Source organism: Erpetoichthys calabaricus, chromosome 13, assembly GCF_900747795.2.
Source record: "Erpetoichthys calabaricus chromosome 13, fErpCal1.3, whole genome shotgun sequence".
NCBI classification, from domain to species: Eukaryota; Metazoa; Chordata; class Cladistia; order Polypteriformes; family Polypteridae; genus Erpetoichthys; species Erpetoichthys calabaricus.
The window spans coordinates 62,755,684-62,782,591 of NC_041406.2; the positions used below are offsets into that span (position 1 = coordinate 62,755,684).

A 26,908-nucleotide genomic window follows, 5' to 3' on the forward strand; every position below is an offset into this window, starting at 1 on the left:
CAACAACGGAGACCCCGGACTGTTGAGCAACTGAAGTTGTACATCAAGCAAGAATGGGAAAGAATTCCACCTACACAGCTTCAACAATTAGTGTCCTCAGTTCCCAAACGCTTATTGAGTGCTGTTAAAAGGAAAGGTGATATAACACAGTGGTAAATATGCCCCTGTCCCAGCTTTTTTGTAATGTGTTGCAGGCATCAAATTCAAAATGAGTGAAGATTTGCAAAACAACAATAAAGTTTATCAGTTTGAACATTCGATATCTTGTCTTTGTAGTTTATTCAATTGAATATAGGTTGAAAAGGATTTGCAAATCAATGTATTCTGTTTTTATTTACATTTTACACAACGTCCCAACTTCATTGGAATTGGGGTTGTATAATAATACTGTATATAAATTATTAATTGCTTGTGTAGTTTTCTTAATCTCCACCTAGTCACCTGTTTTTTTAACCTACTTAATTCAGTTAAGGCTCACAGAGTATTGCTGTGTATTTTTGTTGCACTGGAACCAAGACAGGAAACAACCCTGTTCAGGACACCTGTCAATCACAAGGTGCACTTGGCATTACAATGCTAATTTAAAATCACTAGTAAAACTAACTAACAGTTGTTTGGGATGTGAAAGGAAAGCCAGTAGCAAGTGTTAAAGTGTTTGAATGCCTTTCTGCTCTGAAGTGCAAAAACATGTGACCCTAATGTGAATCATAAATTTCTGTTCTAGTATCAATGAAAGACGTACTATGCTCAGAAGTATGATTAGAGCAATGACTAATGGTCAGAGAAAAGGTAATACCAGCTGATAAATGCTGTTATTATTTTCTCTGCATCAGACAGCATCAGATATGTAGTCAAAGAGAGGGACATGCCTAATGCTGACTGCTGAATATTCATATCTACCTCACTGAAAGAAAATGGAAAGATGCTTCATTGATTACAAATAGGCAGTAGATACAGACTGAGAAAGAAAGTTTTGGGGCATGATGTTTTACAGGATAAGAACAATGTGTCATGTGGAAAGATTGAACATCAAATGCAGATTCTTTGGGTGGGGGTCGAATTTTGTTTTCTTTTGATTTGTTAAATTTTAACTTGAGTGTATGGAATGCTATCTGCTTCTAATGAAAATCAATAAAAATATTTTAAAAAGAAAAAAATCAAATACAAATTCTGAGATGCTTGGATTGGGATCTGTTCCTTGTCCAGTTTTGTTAGTCAAAATATTATCTGTAAAACTGTAAGAAATAGAGAGTGATAGGATTTTTGTGGCTTTCAATTCTCCGTACCATTATGTAAATGTAAGGACTGGAAACATTTGATGTTCTACGTAGTAGCCATGATTACAGGCATCCCCTTTATGTAAATTCAGCCATGGGTAACTGATTGTACTTCAGCTATTTGTGAGCTATAACCACACTAGAACTGAGACAAAAGAATGCTAACAAGTTGTATTTCTAGTCTGAACAATAAGTCATCCAACTTGACCCAAGGAAAAAAAAAAAAACTACTGCACATGTACAGTAGATGGTATTTAGCAATTACGCACACTCTGAGTCTATAACTGAAAATAATAGACACTGGCCATGTACTACACCAAAATGAGAGGGAAAACTTCAATATGAGAGAATGAATGTGCTTGAGTTCTGAGGAAAAGAGGATTACAGTTTCTTACAGCTCTAAAGAAGGTAACAAATTACAAACAGTGGGGTGAGCACCATTGCAGAGAGTGACTTGCTGCTTTTTCATGCCTAATAATTAATCATGTTCATGTCCCACAACCACCTGTAGTAGTGCAATGCATGCTAGGTGTTATGCGAGCAAGGACCTTTGTAAGTAAACTTGTGTTCTGACATGGCAATATATCATAGATAATCAAAAAGAAAAGGAAAAGCAGGAAGCTTAAATGTGATAAAAAATAATGTGTAATTTTCATTTAGAAAACTGCATCTGCAAAACTCCATTTACTGTAGGTTGATTTTGATAGGGTACAGTACTGGAACACATAGATATTTTTGCATCTTTCCCATCTTCTCAATTGGCACAGACAACTGAGGAAATTAAGTTCTCCTGCTGTATACTGCTACCTTAGTGTACCAGTGTTTGTCTGAAGCTTTAAGCTCTAGAAGAATGAATGGCCAGGGCACTCTAGGTGCCAGAGTAAATATCAGGTAAAGTCCCAACAGCAGGGGAACTGCAAGTTTAGGCACATCCTATGACTTTCAAATCTATGCAATAGCAGCGACAAAACAAATAAGGAAATTTATGCATGGCGTAACATCCAGGTGCAGTCAGAGTCTCACTTAGCTGGTTTGAAAGTTGAAGCATTTTAAATCACTTCATCAAAGACTTTGTTATCACAACGTTTTATTACATGTTTTGCAACAGTGATACTCAAATGTACTGTATTTGCACGTATTACTAGTGTGTATAAAATGTTTTTATCATTTTTCAATGACTGCAATGGACTGGTGCCCTATCCTGTTTTTTTTTCCTGCCTTGCGCTGTTGTTAGTTGTTGGATGTGCAGGGTCTATGGCTAATCATGGTTCAAATTTCTTAAACACAACATGTTTAAATGAAGTGCCTGATGCAGATTAAACATTTCTCCAGAACTCTCTAGCTAAACTTGTTGGCCCTATCTGAGTGAGACAGACAGAGGATCATTGTAGTGTTTTGCTGATAAATTATAGTGTCAGAAAAATACTGAATCATTAAAATCTTTAGATAATGCAGCGTCACACACGTGTGCTTGGGAGGCAGGCTAAGGTCTTAACTGAGAACAAAACATGAAGGCAGAGATTGATGAAGTGCACTAACCTCTCTTCTCCCTTTTCTACAGATCATCTGAACAGAACCCTATTTAATCCTTGACCAGTTCCTGCATTCCCTTCCTAACCACGTCCTCATTCTGACCTCATTTCTGGCATGAACCCTTAAAGACACACTTATTTCCCCCATACAACTATAAAAGCCAAGTACCTTCCCTTACCACTCTGTCCTGTTTTTGACATTGACCCAGACACTACTCTGGAGCTATTTTGTTTTCTTGTGCTGTTGTACACAATATATAGAGTGGATCCCCAACTCTTTCTCTGCTTTTTGTCTGTTGTTTTACAACGGCTGTGAAGTTGTTTTTAGCATAAAACCTTAAGTACAGAGTATCGTCACTGTAGTATAAAATGTCACCAAGCCATCTTTCACACATTTTTACATAAGATATATGATTTTATGTTCTACTGTTATGGACATGAATGTCATGTCACTTACCTGTGTTGATTTCAAGGGCAAAGTGAGTTGCTGTGACTGAAGCTTGCACAATGTCCCATGCAACAGCAGAGATGAGCACAGGACACAGCGCAGTCGGAAGCCATACCGTTGGCATATAATGAGACTTCCTCTGCATTCTGGTACAGTAAAGCAGTGCTCTGCACTTTTGTTTTCAGTTGACTAGATTACTGTAACGCTCTCCTCTCAGGACTACCCAAAAAAGACATCAATCAATTGCAACTAGTGCAGAATGCAGCTGCCAGAATCTTAACTAGGAAAAGAAAATCTGAGCACATCTCTCCAGTTTCGATGTCACTACATTGGTTACCTGTGTCATTTAGAATTGACTTTAAAATCCTGCTTATAGTTTACAAAGCCTTAAATAATCTTGCTCCATCTTATATTTCGGAATGTCTTACACTCCAAATCGTAACCTTAGATCTTCAAATGAGTGTCTGCTTAGAATTCCAAGAGCTGAACTTAAAAGAAGTGGTGAGCCGACCTTCTGCTGTTATGCACCTAAAATCTGGAATAGCTTGCCAATAGGAATTCGCCAGGCTAATACAGCGGAGCACTTTAAAACAAGGCTAAAAACACATTACTTTAACATGGCTTTGTCATAGCTTCATTTTAGTTTAATCCTGATGCTCTGTATATTCAATTAATTATCATTATTATTCATGGTATTCATATTCAAAATTCGTACTAACCCCTACTTGCTCTTCTATTCTTTTACTGGTTTTCTGGGGTAGCGACCTGCGCCACCACCACCTAATCAAAGCACCATGATGTCCCTACACTGATGGATTATAAGGCCAGAAGTCCACATGACCGTCATCATCAAGTTCTTCCATGAGAACCCTGAATACAATGAGGACTGATCATTTTTGGTAGGTAGAATGCCTAGAGGAGGCTGGGTGGTCTCGTGGCCTGGAACCCCTGCAGATTTTATTTTTTTTCTCCAGCCGTCTGGAGTTTTTTTTTTGTTTTTTCTGTCCTCCCTGGCAATCGGACTTTACTTTTATTCTATGTTAATTAGTGTTCCCTTATTTTAATTCTTGTTTATTTTGTCTTTTTTCTCTTTCTTCATCATGTAAAGCACTTTGAGCTGCATTATTTGTATGAAAATGTGCTATATAAATAAATGTTGTTGTTGTTGCAAATTTTTCTTGCCCTCAGCACACCTAAGCCTTTCCCAGAATTCCACAGCACACCACAAGCAAAAATATACATAATATATATATAGGAGTTTTAAAGTACATATGAAGAAATATTTTATATTTATGTATTGTTTTTTATTTGATAAATTTAACATCACAGCTAACATTTTTAACTTATATCAACTTTTTTAATTATTGATTTTATTTGAAGAAAATAACATTACATACAATTAAGTCAAACTTAACAAAGCAGAATTCAACCCTGTAATATTAACTTTAACTTTTTAAAATTAAAGTTAAACGTTATTATTATCTTTTAACTTTAATTAATGTGATACCCGTTGTTGTTTTAACAAACATAATAGTTTGTAGTCTGGTTGGTCTTTTGGTACATTATAAGTGACCCTCGTCACAACTTTGTTTACCAAAGTCTGAGGTTTTGTTTGAACTTGTTGAATTTGTAAGAGCATGTCAATAAATTTCATCTATTCTTTTTTTTTATTGAGTTCACTCAGGTGCTCGAATATGTCAGCCATGTATGCAAGTTTGGCCATCCAGTGATTATCTTCAAGAAGCTGGTGTAGTTTGGGCATGTTTTTATTTAATAGAAATTGACTCACCTCGTGGTGAAGCTTAAATCATTTTGTAAGAACTTTGCCTACGGACAACCAACGTATTTCAGTGTAAAACAATAAGGATTGATATTCCAATCCCATTTCTGCACAGAGTATTTAAAAAATTTGCGAATTTAAGGCTCTTGTTTTAATGATGTTTATGATAATAACGCAATTGTTCATCATTGGCAATAGTTCCTCTTACAAATTTTTGACCATCATTGCTTCCTGATGTATGCAGCAATGTGTAATTTGTACTGTCAGATTTTGTTGTTTTACACGAGACAAGCCCCTCTTTATTATCCATTACTGCTCCATTGAATGCCATAAGTTTAGAAGAAAGCATCTGTCCCTTCAAAAATGTCCTGACCGGTAGTCTGCTCTGGAAGCTCTTTGCAAAATAAATAATGTTCTTTTAGGAGGTCCTCATCAATGAAACGTACAGTACTTATTATTTGTGCTTCCTGTTTAATACCTGCTGATTCATAGATTTAAAATTAAAATTTCTCAGGTGTTTTAAATTTTTTAATCAATGTTTGCATAATATCACTTGACATATCATCAATATATCTTTTAGCCTTATCAGCTGACAACAAAACTTTTCTCACTTCCTTAACTTCATTAGACGTGCAATTAATTTTGCAATTTGTTAACTAGCTTCTAACACTTTTTCAGAAACTGTGATGAACAATCTCATAAATTTCCTCTGCTTTAGGTTTTGCATTTATATATCATTTACTTATTTGGCTGACACCTTTATTAAAGGTGACTTACAACGTTTATGATACAATTGGTTACATTTCTTTTGGTTTTCCAATTGGAGCACAGGCAGGTCAAATGACTTGCTCGTGGTCACACAGTGTCAGTACAGGGATCTGAACCCACAACCTCAGGGTTTGAAGTCCAAAACCTTAACCAGTATTTTTACTTAAGCCGCTACTTCACTACACCACAAAAATCCTTACTGAATGTATTCTTCATTGTACTGCCTTTCATGATCTTCGGTTTGTTTACAACAGTGCTTGTGATGAATTCATCATCATTTGTTGGTGAGGTTGGAAGTTCTTTTCCTCAAAAACTTATTTAAATGGTATAAAATAAATATAAATGATATTATCAATATTGTCTTTAACACAAAAGAACATTCCTGTAAAAAAGAAAATTATGAATTAATAGTCCATAGCAGCACAACCAATAATAATACAATAATACAAACAAAACCGCCTATGCAAAGGCCCACCCCAGATTTCCAACACCGATAATAAATTACATTATTATCAATGGTAATTACAGCATTACCACAATGTTATTTTTTTGAAGGGTCCCTACTTTTTAGCAGGTGGAGAGTCCCATCTGGGTTGCCATTGTGGTAATGCAGCTCCCCATACACAGCAGACACAACACCAAATGTCCAAAGCACACACGTTTATTGCCTTCTCTTATTCACAACACCTCACAACGCTCTAATCAGCCCAAACTCAATCCCTCCTTTCTTCACTCTTCTTCTCTTTCTACTGCCATTACTTCTCCACACACAAGCTCCATCTCCTTCCTCCTGACTCCGGCTCGTCCTACAGAGTGGGGCGGCCCTTTTTATCATGCCCCAGATGTGCTCCAGGAGGTCTGTAATTACCTTCCGGCAGAACTTCCTAGTGTGGCGGAAGTGCCTCATGAGCACCCGGAAGCACTCCAGGCATGCCTGGAATTCTCTCTGGCATGCTTTCCAAGGCACAGACCAGGGCAGCTGCCCTCTCGTGGCCCAGAGGAGGTATTTTCCCCCAGGCAGGATCCCCAGCTGTCCGCCAGAACAGGTATATCAAAAATCATTTTTTAAATTGCTTTCTACCTTTTTGCTGTCTCTCAAACTCCTGGCTGCACAGGGATTAGCACCTCTACTGGGCCACTACTGAGTGTCATGTTCAAGTCACACAGTATATGTAGTCTGCATGTTTTTTCTGTGTTATTGCAACTTGTCCTTTTTCACCTAAAAGCCATTTGATTCTAAAGTTAGGCAGTTTATAGTATATATACTTTCCTAGGCAGTGGATGATTGGGTGCCTTTCATTTTACTGAATATTTATTTAAAATTTTTGTTGTTATTTTGTCAGATGAAGATATCACAGGAGATCTCAATGATCTGAAGTCATCCCATTGTATGGTTGACTTTTTTGTGATTTAAATTGTGTGACGTAGGATAGGGATGATATTTAATTAAGTAATTATCGGTCTTGCCTTCAGGAATGCTGATAATTAACTAAATCATTTAGTAAGGCTCCTACTTTATTTACCTTACCCTTCTCTGTTGTACATAGCAATCTCTGGTTGTTAGACTTTTATCAGGGCAACTGAGTCACACTCATTTGTAATAGATAGAATACAGTAAGTCCCCTATATATGAACAAGTTCCATTCTAAGAGTGTGTTTGCAAGTCCAGGAAAAGTTAGCCTAGGCACCCAACGAGCACAATGCAACCCCCAATCCTCAACTCCTAAAGAAAACATATACATGTACAGCTATTTCTACATATGAAAATGCTTTTAAAAGTTAATATTTGTATTTTGTTACAGATTTCTTTGTGTATGTTAACAATAAACAAAAGAAAGTTAATTTTTGTTTCCATTGTTTTCTGTCAGCTGATATTGCTGTTTACGTTATGAGGTAGCCTACATATGCAGACCTAACCTACCTCTCCTTAAATCCTATTGAAAACATATTTGTACTGTACAGTACACAAGAAAGTGCTTTTAAAAGTGAATATTTGTATTTTTTGTCATAGATTTCTAGTGCAATTTAACAAGATAATTTTTAAAATTTCCCTGAATATATTTTAATTGCTAGAAATGCAATGTCATTAATTCAGCAAAGAACATATTTAGTATAATTACAATAGCAATTTTCAGACTTCAAAGAATTTGTTTTTACTCTGACATTACTTTTTAAATTAATTCTAAAAATACCTTTAGTCATTTGGGTAAAGCATTACTTGTATCACCCAAACTTGTTATTTAACAGAAACCTTCAAACATTTATTTTATGAACCTGCTAGTGCTGGGAGGTATACCTGTTCATACCGAAAACCGTTTTTTATTTGTTTTATGATATGGATTTTTCTAATACTGTACCGCAACTCCGGTTTAAATTGCTTAAACGACGTTCGGAACGTGGCGCAGTGGGAAACTGTTCAACTGGGGACCTTTTTCACTGCTACACCGCTAAACACAGATTTATAGCACTAGGGCTCTTTTTCACTGCTACACCACCAAATAGTGGGTGGTAGCATAGGTATATGGAGGACTATTTCGGACAAAATTAAATAAATAAATAAATAAATGCGCAAATAAATTAAAGTTCTGTGAAATGTGAAAAATGGACAGAGAGTATTCCGAAACTGAAGCCGACGATAAAGTTGAACATGAACAACAGAAGAACTTTTGCCGAAAAAAAGGAGTCACGTCCGTCACCTGGAATACTTTAGTTTTAAAAGGTCAGATGTGTAAATACTGTTTCTGATTACATCTTGCCTGAAGAAGGGGCCTGAGTTGCCTCGAAAGCTTGCATATTGTAATCTTTCTAGTTAGCCAATAAAAGGTGTCATTTTGCTTGGCTTTTCTCTACATTCATAATGGCTAACACGGTACAACACCCTAGTACTACAGATATACTACTGGATAATACTGCAAGCCAAGTTGTACTTGTTTTTGTACTTGCTAGTGTATGTTTTGCTTGAATTCATCCTGCAGTGTGCTGGCGACTCGTTCAGAGATGGGCGCAACTCTGAATGGATGGCATAATTAAACATGTATAACGAAGATATTTCTAAAGTTCTGAACACTCCGTTGGCTAAGTTAATAACTAGTTTTAATTTCACAAAGACGTTTATTGTGTGGTGATTGGTAATGTGGAGAAAGAAAAAGGAAAGATAGGAACTGGGGTTTGGTAGAGAGCAGAAATATCATGAAGTGAATGGATTCTGTGCGGTAATTGCTGCAGGCGCCTGCTCTTAGTGCAGAGGAAGTCAGTTTAAGAAGCGTAGTGATTAACGACTGGGTCGGGGAACACTTAAAACAAAGTATTTGATGTGCTGCATTAACTTATGACGGGGTTTGAGAAAATCTAGTAAATTAAACATTGATTTTAGGATGAAGTTTAGTTTACAACATTCTACTTTAATTATAAAATAAACTGTGAGAATAAAGTGGAAATGTCGACTTTAATCTTGACATAAGCGTCAACATTAAAGTGGAAATGTCAAGAATAAAGTCAACATGTCGAATTTATTCTCAACATATAGTTTGTTTTTTTCTTCCGTGTCCATATTTTTTTTTTTCTTCACAGTGGCCCTAATGCGCTTCCATAGGGCTATACCACAAACAGCATTATAAATGCAAGTTGCAGTTTTATTGTTTATGTATATAGCTTAGCTTGAAGCAAGGTCCATATTAATGCAGTTTGCCTAAATGATGGTACAGTTGGTAAGATGTCATCACCAAGTTGCACTTGTTTTATTTTATTTTAATTTGGTGAATACAGTACTGTGTAATGCACCTGGGCTTGAAGCCTTGAAGTAATGGTGCAACTATGTATTTTATTGTTATTATTTATTAGTTTAAATATTATGCAGTTTAATGATGGTAAAATTGTTTAAAAAGTCACTTTAACGTGTCAGTGGACAGAGATTGTTAACATTAACAGAAAGTGTAGTTGGTTTACAAAAAATATTTACTATTTATTCCTTTTCTAAGACGTGTTCAGTGCAATCCAACTTTTGACAAACACCTCTGGATATTTTACTAAGTCTAAATGCCTCTTTGGATGGTTGAAAATATGTTGTCAAAATCATAGTTTAAGCTTTTGCAAAATTTGTTCAATTAAAAGGTTCTATATTTTGACTGCATCTGTCATGCAATGTGATTCATTCTCTTTAGTGCCACCCCCTTGAAAACTATCAGTTTATGGGGCTGTTTTAGTTTGGGAAAATGGTTCAAAGGTTTTAACAGAAAATAAGCAGGCAAGAATCAGAGAGGAAAGGTCCAATACTTCAATTGTTTACTTGTTCAAATATACTATCAGTTACATACAATATAATAGCAATATACATGCAGATATAGGAATTGTACTATTGACTCACAGTAATATATATATATATATATATATATATGAATTATACTATTGACTTACAGTAATACAGATATATGAATTATACTATTGACTTACAGTAATATCAAAAGACCCAGAGCCATCATCCTAGACCAGTAGACTGAGGGAGCCCGCGTGTCAGTCTCGTCAGAGGATCAACTCGTGAGCCTGGTCCAATACCGGGCGGTGTGCACGTTCCCCACGGTTGAGCTTCCGAAGAAACTGAGGGCGGAACCTTCCCTTATATACTAATTGAGTGTCCTTGCCCAAAATGGCTTACGTGTAAGCAGTGTATACAGAAGTGATCAGTTTCAGCACACACCCTTCCACGGGACGCAGTATTGTTTTTCTTCTACTTGGCCCTCACTGAGACGGTGCCTAGTATCAGAAGACACACAATAACAAGCGTTGCTTGCAATGAAGCCCCTCGAAGTGAAAAACAAGTACATAGCCTTGACTGTATTCCCATAACATTCTGAAACTCTTTATGAGAAACAGGTTTTTGCACATTCTTTCGCTATCATCCCAGACATTCCAATCTTTGTAGCTGGTTTTGCACTGAAGCGACCAACCCCCTCTTACTCCTTTATTTCATCCCTTCTGCTGTTACAGAGAAAACTTTTTTTATTACAGGGGCTATGCAAACCTGGATTAATACTTGTGTGCACATTAAAATGTTTTTTTGTACAATGTACAATTCTCATAACAGTCGAATAGGTTATTCTTAGCCAGTCTACTGCAGTAATTGCAGTGGAAAATGTGGTTAACATCCACTCATGCATGGGGAAAAAAATACCGTCTAATACAGTGAAACCGGCAGAATTTAGAAAAATACCGTGATATAGAATTTTGGTCATACCGCTAGAACCTGCTTATTTTATTACTGTTTTGATTATGCTCTGTATTTAATTTATTATAGTTTTTGTGTGTTTTTTTCTTAGTATTTTCTCTCCTTTCTCAGGTTTTTGATCATAAGGATTTTGATTATTACGATGATTTTTTTGTTTGGACTCTTCTTTGGCATATTGATATTATGTCCTTTCACTGCTATTTTTGTTTACAGATGGCCATTGCCATTTTTTGATGGGTTTTTCTAGCCATGACCCGGATTTGCACAATGCATTATGTCATCAGAATGTTAGGATAAAAGGTGTCACTTTGGTCCTGTTTTTTAGACTTTTTTCAGTTGCTAGTTAACTAATTTTTGGCACATCCTTTTGACAATTTTTGATACTCATCTAAAGGTTTAAATTGATATATTTTTGACTTCCCAATTACAATCTTCGCTTGCCAACTGCAATTTTCTCCTGATTCTTACTTTTCACTCATTGCTATTTTCCCCTCCTAGCTGAACAATCACAGGGCTGTGTGGTTCTAGAAACTGTTCTGCTTACATAGGGCACAAGACAAACACATAGACTACTATTACATTGAAGGATATTTGCAAGGCATGATCACCCACATTCATAAACCTAATATGCATGCTTTTTGGATGTGAAAAAGATATGAATACCTAAAGTAAAAACCTGTAAACTCTACACAGGCCGTGGTCAGTATTAGAATCCTTTTAGCATGAAATTGCTATAACAGAAAAAGGGATGGGCAATTGAAATTGCCAAATACTGTTGAATAATTTTTCCAATGTCCACAATTAAAGATAGCAATGCAAAGAAGAAACACAAGTTGTTACCAAAGTCAAGTCCAGACTAAAGATATCCTCACTTCACAGTCATGAGGCTAACAATAAACAATAAAAAAACATAATTACTTGTAACATGACGTTTCCTAACTTTCATAAATTTTTGTCATCCTTTGGCGAACGCTTTTTGGAGTGTTTTTACCCCAAAGAAATACATTTTAAGTAGTTTCCTTGTATTTTGTTTCTGAAAGAACTTTGATTTTAATAATGTTTCATGGGACTGTTTTGTTTGACTCAAGCACCATAATCCTAAGTCTCATTTGGTATAACTCCCTGTTGTTGTGGACCCACTTCCTGGACGTGTGTAATGTGATGTCACTCCCATAATATCTAATAAGAAGGCAATGTATAATAGGGTGAATTCAACATTGTGGATACTTATTTAATTCTTGTGCAATTTAATAGTTAAGAAAAATCATAACATTAAACTTAAAGATTTTTTGACTATGATGCTTACATTTGCGTTAAGATGCTAGTTTTTTTGTTTTTTTTTGCTTTCCAGGTTTTGGATTTTGTAGCTCAGTCATCTTCTGGTCCATTATTTCTGCCCTAGTAACCTGCCAAGTTCTATTTTCTAGTAGAACAACATGATACTGAAATTGACGCCAAATACTGTTGACTAATATACGAGACACATCTAGTGAAGGCTATGCAGTTAAGACATTGACATGTTGGTTGGACATACAAGTACGAATTTCAGTGTAGTGTGTACAAATGACAATACTACTACATTGTGTCCCTAACCTTCTTTTCTATTTTTTTGGAATGGTAATATCCTTTATTTTTTTTTGCCAAACACGCACTAGACAGTCACTTAAGACTCCTGAAGACTATGTAGGTTTCCTTGCTAGTAAAAAATATTAAGACTAATTTACACAGCATTTAATCTTCTTCTGCAAACCTGATATAGACTATTAACATAGGAGATCCTGAGATATAACACTCCAATATTAAATTTGTATCTGTGCTCTCTATTAATTAACTTTACCAGTTACCCTCGACGGCATAAACGGTTTTCAGATTTGATAAGCTGTAACAATGAAAAAAGCAAAAACTTGGCCATGAATCAAAGTAAATACATAAAAGAACTTACAATCTTCAATGTTTTGGAGCCAATTAGGAAATCCAAGACAAGGCTGTGTGTAACACATTCCAAGGGAACATTGTGAGATCTATTTTTTAAGTAATCTACTTTTTTATTCAGTTGCTAATCAATGGTTTTACCTAAATTACGGGAAATATATATTTAATCATACTTATAACTTGACTGAGACCTTTATCCAAGGCGACTTACAATATTTGTGAGATACAATTAGTTACATTTCTTGTGTTTTTCCAGTTAGAGTACAGGCAAGTGAAGTGACTTGCTCAAGGTCACACATCATCAGTAGTGGGTTGTGAACCCACAACCTCAGGGTTTGTGGTCCAAAGTCTTAACTACTATGCCTGACTTTACTTTATTCACCTATCCAAAACAGTGCAAGGATTACTTTTGCACAGCACAGTTTCTTACATATTTTCACAAGTTGAACATTGACAAGTAAAGATTTTTGCACAGTTGGTAAGATCCACAAAGTGCATCACTACTCTGCACCACTTTTAAGGCCATACAAATACACGTTACCTCTATTTGTGAACTGTATTTTAAATAAGTAGTGACATTTGCACAGGTTTGCAACGGTTTTGTATCCCATGTTCAATTAGATGCTACAGTGCCCTTTAAAACCTGGCCTGATTCAGGATGCTTTAGCTAAACGGTGTTAGAAAAAGCAAAGGCTGATAAAGCTCTGCATAAGAAGTGTTGTCGCGCTTCACACATCATTTGCCCCTTTCTCGCTGAAGGCGGTCGTCCGTACCCTTGTCTATTCGCGTCCTGTCCAGCTCCCCTCGAGGGCGGGCCGTATGGTCTAGAGCGCGTGCGCGACCGTAGAACCAACAAAAAAGTTTGCATTAGTTGTGAGACACTGGAGGAGGAAAATGGGCAGAGTGATTGTTTTTGTCGCTCTTTTTGGTATTTTACTTGCGGTGTTTGCAGCGAGCTTTATCTCTTTAAGGTATGTATAGATAAGCAGAAAATACGACATGTTTCGTTTGAATGAGACTAGCAGACTGAGCAGATGGTAAACTTGATCTATATAGAATTTGACACGAACCTCTGCTGAATCAACATTATAACACGTGCGTGGGGTGGCTCATTTGACTACTCGCTATTTTTTTCTGCTTCTCCTTCAGAGTGTTGCAGTTTCTCCCGTTTTCTCCGAGAGGCACCACTCTCCCATCACCGGCCGCGCTATTAAATGCTTCTATGGCATATTATTAATATTACTAACATTTGTATTTTTTGCACAATGACTTAAAATGTTGATCGCCTGTGTTATGTTTCAGCGACAAACACGAGAATAATCTTACATTTTTTGGTAGATCTTAAATTTTATTCGGCTGAAAAGGAGTGGGTGCCTTCCTTCTAAGAATTTATCTCGACTTAAGCGTTATCTCAACCTTGAATTTGTTTCGAGTACGCCCATTCAGGCCTCGGTTGGGGTGTGGAATCAACTTTGCTCAGTCATAAGCTACATATTAGTTACTATCACCACCCCACATGCACAGAGTAGCAGTGTATATTATAAAGGTTTGTTGCTTGAAATAAAATGTTCGACCGTTCCCTGCACCCAGTAGCTTTATAAATCTGTGTGTATGTCATAGCTTTACAGTTCTGGTTATTTGTTCAACTCTGTCTCATCATTTGTTCTCTGGATTTACCGTCATCTAATCTCTGGTGTGCTGTTGTGTATAATGCACAGTATCACATATTTAAATGTATTAATTCGGTTGATATTCATTGAATTCCGTCTGTTAGGAATGTTAACATTTACTTTTTTGGCTGCTGCCGTTATCAAAGGAGGGTTACAACATTTGGAAAACAATTTTTAACTTTTTTTTTTGGCAAGTGAAGCGATTTACTGATGTTCACATAGTGTCAAGTAGCTGGGTTTGCGCCCACAACCTCAGGATCTGAATTTCAAAGCCTTGCTACTCTGGTAATAATAACTAAGTAACAGTTTTAACTCGAACGTATGAGTGCAGTTCTTTTAAGTAAAATAACTGCTCCAACTGAACAATGTCTTAACGCGATTTTAATCTCTTCTGTAAAATGTTGTTCTTATAATATATTACTGAAGCACATGTTATATTAACATTATATTGGCGTGGAGTTTAAGTGTGCCATGTGTAGGACAGGCCCCCCATCTAAAGTTGGCTCAAGCTTTACCCAGATGTTACTCTGGTGAAATCCTGTCTTGGATTAAGTGAGTTTCAAAGTGAATAGATCATTCATGTGACAGTGTGCAAAAGGAATTCAACAAATAAAATGCATTCCTGTTTAACTTTTATTATTGTGTTCTCATTTTGCTCATTTATGTATTTATTTCACAGGAGTAGAATCTGGGCTACTAGGGAATTAAAACAAAATCATCTTCCCAACTGTCAGTACCTTAAAGGAATTGGTAGGTATTTAAAACATCATTTTATATCACTAGAAAGAGAGTTTTTATGCATGTTGTTAAACACACAAAAAACTGCAGTTACACTTGATACAGTTTTGGAGAGCCTGTGAAAAAATAATGCTGAAGTTCACTTGTGCTTTCTGTAGTATAACCATTTGCATACTTGAGGGCATTTTTTGAATATGCATTTTAATGTATGTTTTTCTTTTTCAGCATATGGATCAGAAGATATTGCCATTCTACCAAATGGACTGGCATTGATCAGTTCGGTAAGTATATTTTATTTTTGGGTGCAACTTTTCTGGAAAGAAAAAAAAAAACAATCTTTTAAAAAAATGTCAAAGTAATTCTCGGTAACCTTTTCCACCTGTTTTGGGAATGTTATTACCTGCACTTTGTTGCATCAAATGATACCCTAAATTTAGGATGGTTCTTGCAAATAAGAAAGTGCCTGATCCCTGTCCAGACTGCAAGTGGTTGTTCAGGTCCTAATCTGCACATATTTAATATTTGTTCTTTCCATCACTTGCCTATTATAAACACATGGTAAGTTTTCTATCTTATTTTAAATTGTCACCATTGTAAATTAACATACCTATAACATTCTCAAATATGTTTAATCCAATTCAGGGTCGCGGAAAGACAGATCTTATTCCGGCAGCACTGGATGTATGACAGGAAAGGGCTTCAATGCTTTGCAGTGATTTTTCACATTTATTCCCAGTAATTGCCAGTTTTGGTTTGCCCATTAACTCAGCCTGCATTATCAGTAGGGATTTTAGTTAAAAACCTCAGGTATACATGAGAGTGCCACCAATAAAATGTGAATAGTATTTTAGAAATACATTTGGACTGAAGAGAATGTAATGCTAATAGCTGGATTCAGTCTGATTGAGGTTGTAAAAATTGTTATATATGCAGTGTGATATAGTTTAAGTGTATATTGCTATACCATTTTTTCATTTCAATGGTAGATCGGTAGAAACACTAATAAAAGAATATTCAAACCTTAAAACACTTGTATCAATTGGCTCTTTTGACAATCTCGGTGATATTTTGAAAAAAAATACTGGAATAAACACACAATGAAATGCTTGATTCCAAAGGAAATATAGTATGGAGAAAGCTGATATTATTACGAGGGTTGTTCAAAATGTTTCCTTACTTTTATATTTTCGTTGGAAATGGTGAAGGTGGGAGGAATAGTAATTCGTTGTGTCCGAGAGTGTCATGTAACTAGATCTGTCTGGCAAGATGACATACTAAACTGCATGGGCAAAGAGTTGTCACCCTTTGGTGAAGATGGCTACAAAACTTAGAACGCTGTTCCTCTTTGGTGCAATTTATGTCATATGCTTTTTGTGGGCAGAAGGTGTCCCAGGACCAAAAATTCATCCCCACATGTATGCTTATTATGGGGATAAAGTTCTCTCTCGTAGAGTCGTCTATGAGTGGGTTGAAATGTTTGAAAATGGCTATACTAGTGTTACGGATGCAGAACACTCCGGACGTCCAGCTACTGCCATGACCACGAGGAATGAGGAAAGAACCCTGATGAGAAAGCAGCGGTGCATCAGTGGCTACATACTCAACCAAAAACATTTTTTGCTGATGGCTTTAAAAAGTTGGCACGGTGCTGGGAAAATTGCATCACAAAGGAAAGTGACTATGTAGAAAAGTGATATAACTTGTTTTTTGAAATTCTTAATAAATATAGTTTTAAAAAAGTGCGGAAACTTTTTGAATGTCCCTCGTAGAATTATTAATCACATAAATATTACCATCGAGGAAATAATTTCAGTAGTCGCTAGATTTACAGAATGCATTTTCTAGTAATTTAGTACAATATCTAAATACAGAGGACCAAAGATTTTTTTTTTTTTTTGGAATGTTGGCTGATTATAGCAAATAATATAGTCTGTGTCAACACCATGAACTGATTTGTCCCATTGCCTATCCAAAAAACAAATATACAGTATGTATATATACTTTAATAAGCCTAAGTTACTCACAGATGTTAGGGTTAAATGTCAAAGCTCATCTTATGGTAAAGACATGTAGTAACACCATGCTGTTTCGTCCCCATTTTCTATGAACATGATTGAGCACCAGAGAAGAACAAATGGATAACATGCTCTGGAAATTTGTGTGTGGTATTTTTTAACAGTTTACATTAAAATATTTTTGTAAATATTAACATTCAGTACACTACTAATAACCATAAATTCAGTATTCAAGCAGGGTTTAGGTAATTTGGAAATGGAGCAAATTGCAAGAGAAATGTGAATTATTCAAGGTCCAAGTAACAGATTTTAGCCTAGGAAACTGCTATAAAATTGACTGCTTATTTTATTATAATAAGCAATAACCAGTTTTCAAACTCACAAACCACTCTGCAGTTATTCACCATTAGTGTTTTTTTTTTGTAAAATAAAGGAGAGAAATAGATCATAAAAAATTCCTAAACTATAAAAATTTCACTTTGAAAAACCTTCCAGTTAGTAGCTACCAGTTTGATTATTCTAAGAAAACGTTCTTACAAGAGGAGTTAACATATGACCCTGATCTCTCATTTAGTAACACAAAATAAAAGCAAAAATAGTAACACAGTAATTTCCCGAATAATTTTTGTTTTTATTTGCAATTAAGTGACAAATTTTCACATTTGCATCTTTTAAATTAGTCACGTTCAGGATGTGTCTCAGACCACTAAAGTGTCACATCAAGATGACATTTCAGAATTTCATGGAGAAATGAAAAAACTGATTTAGGTAATTTCTGAAAGTTTTGAGAATATGATGAAATGATCAAGTAACTGCTGTAAGTGACCTCAAAAAAAGAAACATATTCTCTTTTAAACATAATCCAGTATTATAAATTGCCATTTTCTAATTTACATAATGTCTGTCAGATTCTATTCCACTACTGGAATTTTACTGTACCTGCAGTTAACTCTGAAAAAAATTCTTCCTGAAAGGTATGTTTAAATTTCTGTTAACCAAGTTGTATCTGTGCCAACATACTGTATTCTTGTTTAAGGACTGACTCCAAAGTTATAGCTGGCATTCTCTTTCATAATTTTTGTTACTGCTTTAATCATTTAATGTTTTAAAATAAATAGTTAAAATCCACAGCTCATGATCTGCAGTACAGTAATCCCTCGCTATATCGCGCTTCGCCTTTCGCGGCTTCACTCCATCGCAGATTTTATATGTAAGCATATTTAAATATATATCGCAGAATTTTCGCTGCTTCGCGGGTTTCTGCGGACAATGGGTCTTTTAATTTCTGGTACATGCTTCCTCAGTTGGTTTGCCCAGTTGATTTCATACAAGGGACGCTATTGGCAGATGGCTGAGAAGCTACCCAACTTACTTTCTCTCTCCCTCTCTTGCGCTGACGTAGGGGGGTGTGAGCAGGGGGGATGTTCGCACACCTAGACGATACGGACGCTCGTCTAAAAATGCTGAAAGATTATCTTCACGTTGCTATCTTTTGTGCAGCTGCAGCTGCTTCCTGAAACGACATGCTGAACGGTGCTTCGCATACTTAAAAGCACGAAGGGCACGTATTGATTTTTTTATCTGTCTCTCCCTCTCTGCTCCTGACGGAGGGGGTGTGAGCTGCCGCCTTCAACAGCTTTGTGCCGTGGTGCTTCGCATACTTAAAAGCCAAACAGCACTATTGATTTGTTTGCTCCTTTGAAGAGGAAGATATGCTTGCATTCTTTTAATTGTGAGACTGAACTGTCATCTCTGTCTTGTCATGGAGCACAGTTTAAACTTTTGAAAAAGAGACAAATGTTTGTTTGCAGTGTTTGAATAACGTTCCTGTCTCTCTACAACCTCCTGTGTTTCTCGCAAATCTGTGACCCAAGCATGACAATATAAAAATAACCATATAAACATATGGTTTCTACTTCGCGGATTTTCTTATTTCGCGGGTGGCTCTGGAACACAACCCCCGCGATGGAGGAGGGATTACTGTATTAGACTTAGAGTAGGTTCTGTTTATTGAACTTTCCCTAAAATGGTTAAGCGTTCCTTCAAATATAGAGGCTATACCCACAAAGACATTCCTAACATAACTTCATAAATGTATTACATAGCTTCATAAAAGTTATTGATTTGTATTATATAAAGTGCACTATATATAACTCTGGGTTCTTTTAACATTTCTGATAGTTTTTTTAGATACGTTAGCATTTAATGCATGAAGGACCTATTGCAAAGATCCATGTTGGTCTGTGTCTCTGCATGAAACAACTCGGCCCCCTGTGGACCAGTCTTGTTGAGAAGACAGTTCAATTTTTGTTCAGATATCTCAAACGGGTTATACTGTATGAAATTTTAAAATTTCAAAATCTCTCATTGAAAAGCATTGGCAAATTTGCAAATATGTTCATCTTAAAACTCAGAAACGTTCTATGCGACTACAGTAGGAATTAGTTTACTGTTTCAATATTACCTTGAGAGCAGTTGCTAAAACTTTTATATTTTCCTGTTTTACTCATCTGACAGCCGCTCAGATGCCCAATGCAAGTGAGTCAAATGTCAGGCAGAGCGCATGCACAAACAGCTCACACAGTAGTGCCTTCTCCTGCTGCTGTAGGTAAGTTAGATAATTGAGCACAAAGTTACTTCTCTGGACATAAATGAAAGGGGATAGCGATTATGTAAGTATATATAGGGCTGTACTGATTAAACAATATTATCTGCAGAAAATGTTGTAAAGAAGAGGACATTATCAACCTGTAGCTAAGTGGTGTTTGAACTAGTTAACACTGGAAAGGTATGGCTGCCTTAACTGATGTAAACATAGTACGGTTTTAAAAACAGTGGACAATGGAGTCTGGAGGTGGAAGGCTTCAGTGGCTAGGTCCTGATCACTGGCACCCAGCCCATGATCTTCCAGTCCTAGATATACATGAACAATTGTGTCAAGCCCCTGATCTTCTTGCCCATCGTGTACCATTTGAATTCCCATCATACAATAAATTAGTTCCTTTCCAAGCTCTCATTTATTTATATAATTTTTTTTATAAATTACTGTGTTTTAACTAATAGTAATAACTAGATGGGGAACTTATTTCAGTTCTTTTCTCCCTTCGATGTCATTTTCACATCACTTACATTGCAGTTTGCTGTGTATGAAAGCTGTTGAGGCACCACAAGCGTATTTGTACTCCACTTTATATCCATTGTAAAGTTCTGGTAAAAAGCACATATTTAATGTGGTCTACTAACACATGTAATTTCACTGCATTCTATTATCGCTATTACTACAAAACTATTTAATAAACAAAAATGTAATAACTGATTTTTGGATCAAGTAAATAAAAAAAAATGTGAAATGTTCCAATTTTCAGATCAGTTAACTTGGCCACCAAACGCATCTAAATGTTGCGCCATGCATACATCTTGTAACTTGTTTTATTAAAATGGAGAAAACTGACTTCATTGCACTTTCACAATGTGAAAGTTTGGATTCTGGCATTTAGCCTCCTATTGTGTAACAGGAGTAAGCTTTGGGCGCAGTGGTGGTCGTTCGGGGAAAGATTAAGTCAAGTGTGGTGCAATAAGGCTAAAGAGAGAGCGAGAGTCTGCTGCATAATATGACACGCTCACAGTTGTATTTAGCAGTAAGAAGCTCCACAAAGTACACTGGCGCCTTCTGACAGCAATCTCATGACCAGGTGCCTATTGTATAACGTTGTGCATAGAACTCACACTATTACATGGCATAAGCACAAAAGCGGAAATGTTTGTACGCACAAAAAAATCCAGATGCATAAATCTGTGCGAACACCAACTTCCACATTCTTCTGCTACATAAATCCTGGTCAGCGTGAAAAGTAATGCACGTGCACGCGCCTGCTGTCCCGCCCCAACTCCTTCCAGAATTATGCCTCTTTGAATATACAAATCAATATAAATAGCCCTTAAGCTCAGCGTTCTATGAAAAGGCAATGGCAAAAGCACGGAGGAAATAGAAGAATTTCAGTGAATACCAAGTGGAGGCAAGGAAAAACTTACTATTTGTTGGTTTAAGCAGTAGTATAAACAACAAAAGGAAGTTGATCGAGTTACATAGAGTGTTGGAGAAACTCGAAAGCTCAAGTTCACAAAGTCGCACAGTGCCCGAAATAAAAAAAGTTGTCAGATATCAAAGTCGCTGTGAAAAGGCGAGTCGTAGCCCACCATCCGAGTGTCATATGAAAGCTTATTAGTGTACAGAGAAAAAAAAAATAGGCACACAGTGGGGAACAAAGCACGAAATGTCAACTTTAATCTCTAAATTTCCACTTTAATCACGTAGTTCATTTTGTCATTAAAGTAGAACATCATAAACTTCATCTTAAAATCGTTTAATTTACTAGTTTCTCAAATCCCATCGTAACTAAAGTTGCACATTAAATGCTTTGTTTTGTATTTGATCTTCAATGTGCTCTGTGTGTGTGAATCACTATGTGCTTGTTAAAGCGGTTTTGTCTTCCTCCGACAGGACACAGAATCCATTACTTTTGTGGTATTACAGCTCTCTGAATAATTGAAATACTGAGATGTATACTTGATATCATTTTCATGATGATAGGAGTTAAAGCGTGTTATTAAACATGGGGAACATGGTGGCGCAGTGATTGTTCATGCCTCCCGCAAGATGCTTGCTGTGCCGTGCGCGACCTTCGATGAAATAATTTATTGCAGCAGTACTGTCTCTTTCATACATACTAACCTCCAATTCCTGTCCTTCCTTTTCTTTCTCCAAATACCCAATCGCCACACAATCAGCTCTGTAATAGATGTTAAGCCATCTGTAAGCTTAGAATGCTGATTGTTCAAAACTTTTAAGGAACATTGACATATCTTCGTAGTACATGTTTAATTATTCTGTCCATCCAGTGTTGCGCCAGTCCCAGCAAGAATACAGCGCGAGGCAGGAACAATCCGTGAATGGAGCGCCAGGTCCTTGCTAGCGCTGCGACACTGTGTCCTCACATGATTATTTATTAACAATATAGATTATTTAAATAAAGTTAGTTTTATCTGTATAATAAACATATTTTGCTGCATTTCATCTTAAAAATGATATCGTCATCATATGTAAATACGCGCTGTATAAAGTGGCTCAGGTTGTGCAATATTATAACTATCAAGTTTACAGTGAGGTAATTGTACTTCTAAGTACAAACAGTTCTACAAAGAGCACTTGATGGACTGATTGAATGTGTTTATAGTTCTTGGGATGAAACTGTTTCTGAACCACGAGGAAAGGCTGTAAAGCGTTTGCCATATGAGAGCAGTTCAATAGACAGCATGGCTGAGGCAGCGTGTGCTTGATGCTGTATACCAATAATTCTCTTTCATATCAGCTGGAGTAGAGCTGTGATTACCCACTCAGATACAGTGATATAAATACTCCGAGTGGTGCAGTGAGAGTAATATGGAAAAAGATGATCTGCTGTGACAACCCCTAACAGGAGCAGCTGAAAGGAGAAGAAGGTGCAGTGAGAGTAACAACGCTAAAGCAGCTATTGTATTTAGAATAGTTTGACCATTGTGTGGACCATCATGTTGTTACAGATTAATTACAATCAGACGCATTAAACTAATAAACAAAATGCAGTTAATTTCAGTGTTTTTATAAAGCCGCGTCAGGGATGTGGATCTAAAAAAGAAAGAGTAACCACACTGGAACAGTAGCACTGCTTTGAAGCTGGGTGCTACCAGTTTGCAAAACCGATCGGAGAACTTTCGTATGCCAGGGTTGGAGGTACCATGAAAATGTGTGTGGCTTTATGCCAAGTTTAGGTTTTATACATCGCGATTTGAGCATGGAAACGTTCGTATGCAACATTTTTGTGCATACGCACCGTTTAAACATGAAGCCCCAGGAGAGAATGGTCTATCCTCTCAAAGATTTTTTTGCCACTGTTTTGAATTACACTTGGCTACATAAACCTTCAGTTGGCACATACTGTATCTGATCAACTAAAACTTTTATTCATGTGCATCATTTGTTTTGCTTAATCTAGACACACACCTAATTTACTGTTTTTTAAATATTTGACAGGCTTAATACTTTTTTTTTCCATTTGTAAATAGAAAAGGAAAGCTGCACAACATTGATCCATGCACCCTATGTAAAATTTTATCATTGTCCTAAAGTAGGAGAGTTAGAACATAATCTAAATAAGGCCTATTGACTGGGTTCTCTTTTTAGACTGCATTATTAAGTATTTTTTAATTAAACCAGGACTTAACTATAATTTAGGCATGTACTGTAAGTGGGCTTGTGGACATAACTTTACACACATTCCCCCCAAATTCCCTCTTTTATGAGATAACTTATTGTGTAGTATAGTGTTTTGCAGAATACCAGTACTAAAAAGTACTAAACCACTAAAGTTTTAATAGTACTTTACCAACATTATGCAAAATTTTGTGATTTTATTACATGAAAATGTGATAAATTGCTTTACAATGTCTTTATTGACAAGTAATATCTTTGTTCTCAAGACCAGGCATGGAGAGCAAAAACCAGGTGTACTTATTCTCTGCAAGGGGTATAGAGGGTTAGATGCTTACAAAATGTAAATCTAACTCCATAGCAGTGCTGCATCTTTGTGACCAGTGCTCATCCAGATGTCTTCCAGTGGCTCAGAACTTGGCAGGTGTGAAATGGTATTTACAGCAAAAATAAGAAAAATTTAGATAAACATATTTCAATGGGTTAACAAGTGCAGCATTTTCACAAAGCATGAGTTCATAAAGAATGCTTTACTGAACTTGGTCAATGAACAGGGCCAAACATAAATTAGTTCAAGGTAGTCATTATGATTTTTAATGATGCAAAACATCATATAACAGTTTTATTAATGTGTTTAACAGAGGACATTTATTTGCCCCCAAGGACATTTTGAAGAGTATTTTGTTCTAGATTTAAGAAACTGTATTTTGCTTATTTCTTTGAAACATTCTTATTCTGAAGTACTTCAAATACATAGTGACCAGCAACTAAGAGGTACTGAAGCAGGAAACCACCTGCACAGGAATTGTCAACAGCCTGTTAGTGTTTACAATACATTAATTTGCATTTTACATTACATCAGAGAAAACTCTGGTCAAACATGCCCCTGTACTACCTTTTCAACAACTTCCAAGAAAGCCATGTCCGCATCAGCAGAGCTGGAATTATCAGTACAAAGTTGTAAAGGGCAGAAGCTTTTGTTTTTTTTTTTTTTCATTCAGAACATATCAGTAAATTGGTATCTCTGTAACTACAGTATAAATAGTAACACTGATTAGGACAGGATAGGTGTCCAGGCCACTCGTTTGCTCATGTGGGTGAGTTAAGCAGTATGGTGCAGTTTGTTCTTTGTTTTGATCCCAAAAAATCTGTGTTGGGTTAATTTTGTGCTGTATTCCCCATTTTAACTCCTTGTGAAACTAGGAATGCATGTTTAGACCACATTTCATAATGAACAGACTCTTGTTGCTTAATAATCACTAATTGTTTAAAAGGGACTTTCTGGTGATGGACCTTTCTCTCTCTTTACTATTTTTAGATTAGATTAACTTTATTATTTTACAGAAAGGCATTTAAGGCATCTTTGTTTAGGGATAGGATCATGCTCAGGACTGAATTTGGTGTGCAGTTAACTGTTAGTCTAGCAGGTGAATAGCCACCCTTATTGCATCAGTGCTTGGTGTATACTCAGGTAGTCTTTTGCCTTTGTTAACATACATGTTGAGTCTGTGATTGACTGTGATTTGTTGCATATGAGCAAAACCACTGCTACTGAGACTCCTGTTAACAAGACTAGGTGAATTAGTAACCACAGCGTTTTTTTCATTATTATGAACACATAGAGAGTATTACAACAGAACTCCCGGACATCATGTGGATGATGCAAGAAAGACTTTTAATTGTATTAACATCTGCACAGCAGCCAGACCAGATGGAATTTCTGGGCGCGCGTGCACTGAAAACCTGCAGTGTCCAACTACCAGGTGTATACATGTACATTTTAAGTCTCTCTCTAAAACAATCAACAGTTCTAATGTGCTTCAAGGACACAACCATTGGTTTAGTGCCCCAAAAAATCAAAGTGAAGTGCCTTAATGATTACTGCCCAGTGGCACTTACTCCACTTGCAATGAAGTATTTTGAGTGGCTGGTACTAGGACATTTCGGAGACCTCATTCCAGATCATTTGGACCCCCTGTAATATGCCTACCATCATAACAGATCCACAGAGAATGTTACATCCATTGCACTTCATTCTATTCTGTCTCACCTGGAAATCCAAAAACTGTTATGTCAGGCTGTGGTATGTAGATTGCAGCTCTGCATTTAACATTGTCATACCGTCCAACTCATTTGTGAACTTAAATCTAGGACTTTGGGCTGCCCTCTGTAACTGGATTCTGGACTTCCTGACTGGCAGACCCTAGCAAATGTAGATTGGCAAAAATAACCCTTCCACCATAACTCTTAACAGAAGCATTCCATAGGGCAGCAGGCTTAGCCCCTTGTTATACTCTATATTCACACAGGACTGTGTAGCCAGACACAGCTCTAACTCCGCTATCAAGACTGCCAGCAAAACTAAAGTTGTGGTCCTTGTGACAGGCAGAGACTGTATACCCTCACGAAGTGAGACTACTGGCAGAGGGGTGTCAAGACAACAACCTTCCTCCCAACATCTGCATATTTAAACAAAATGATTATTACTTTAGGAAATGGGGAGTAGCACATTTCCCCATCTTTACTGGAGGTGATACTGTGGAACAGGTCAAGAGCTTCAAATGTTTTGGGGTCATTCTCGTTACTGACCTCAGGTGGAAAGAGTGCACAGCCGTTGTCATTAATAAAGCTAACCAATGCCTGCAGTTCCTTAAACATCTGAGAAAGGCCCAGTTGTCACCTTCACTACTCGCTTGTTTCTTCAGGTGTGTGATGGAGTCAGCCCTCGTAGAATGTATTGCAACCTGGTTTAGCAGCTGCTCTGCACCAGACTCTGAAGCCCTAAAAAAGGTTATGAGGACAGCACAGAAAATTACAATCTCACAGCTGCCAGAAATCCAGGACATCTACATTTTACGTTACCTTGGAAAGTAGGACCATATCATGAAGGACTCTAGCCATCCTGCAAAGGATCTTTTTCTCTTCCCTTCCATCTGGGAAAAAAAAACATGGGACCATCCAAACACACACAACATGGTTCAGAGACAGTTTTCACTCCTGGGTAATACAATTGCTGAACAAGCACTATTTGGAATACTAAAACGGTTATCCAACAATATACACTTAAAAATTCTAGATTTTCTTTCATTGTACCAATTATTTACTCTAGTGATTTGTGTATTCATGTCACATTATTTTGTACTTTAATATTGTCAGAACTTGTCATTTATTGCTTAACATGTGATTTACATACCATATTTTGCACTTTGGTATCTTGCAGTGTCACATACTGTGCTGCCAAGTTCAAGAGCTGTCAGTTATTTGAGAGCAGTTTACTGTG

At 36.6% G+C, this 26,908-nt stretch overlaps 2 protein-coding genes across 2 annotated transcripts in view; one reads left to right on the plus strand and one right to left on the minus strand.

The window, feature by feature from the left end:
- Positions 1–26,908, minus strand: part of asb4 (ankyrin repeat and SOCS box containing 4) — a 191,631-nt gene that overhangs the window by 49,795 nt on the left and 114,928 nt on the right. The window lies entirely within an intron of this gene.
- LOC114663374 (serum paraoxonase/arylesterase 2-like) overlaps positions 13,762–26,908 on the plus strand; it is a 107,364-nt gene continuing 94,217 nt past the window's right edge. The window contains exons 1-3 of the mRNA XM_028817065.2: positions 13,762–13,929; positions 15,308–15,378; positions 15,592–15,647. Of these exons, the coding sequence (XP_028672898.1) occupies positions 13,853–13,929; positions 15,308–15,378; positions 15,592–15,647 (204 nt within the window). The 5' untranslated portion in view covers positions 13,762–13,852. The remainder of the gene's footprint in view (positions 13,930–15,307; positions 15,379–15,591; positions 15,648–26,908) is intronic.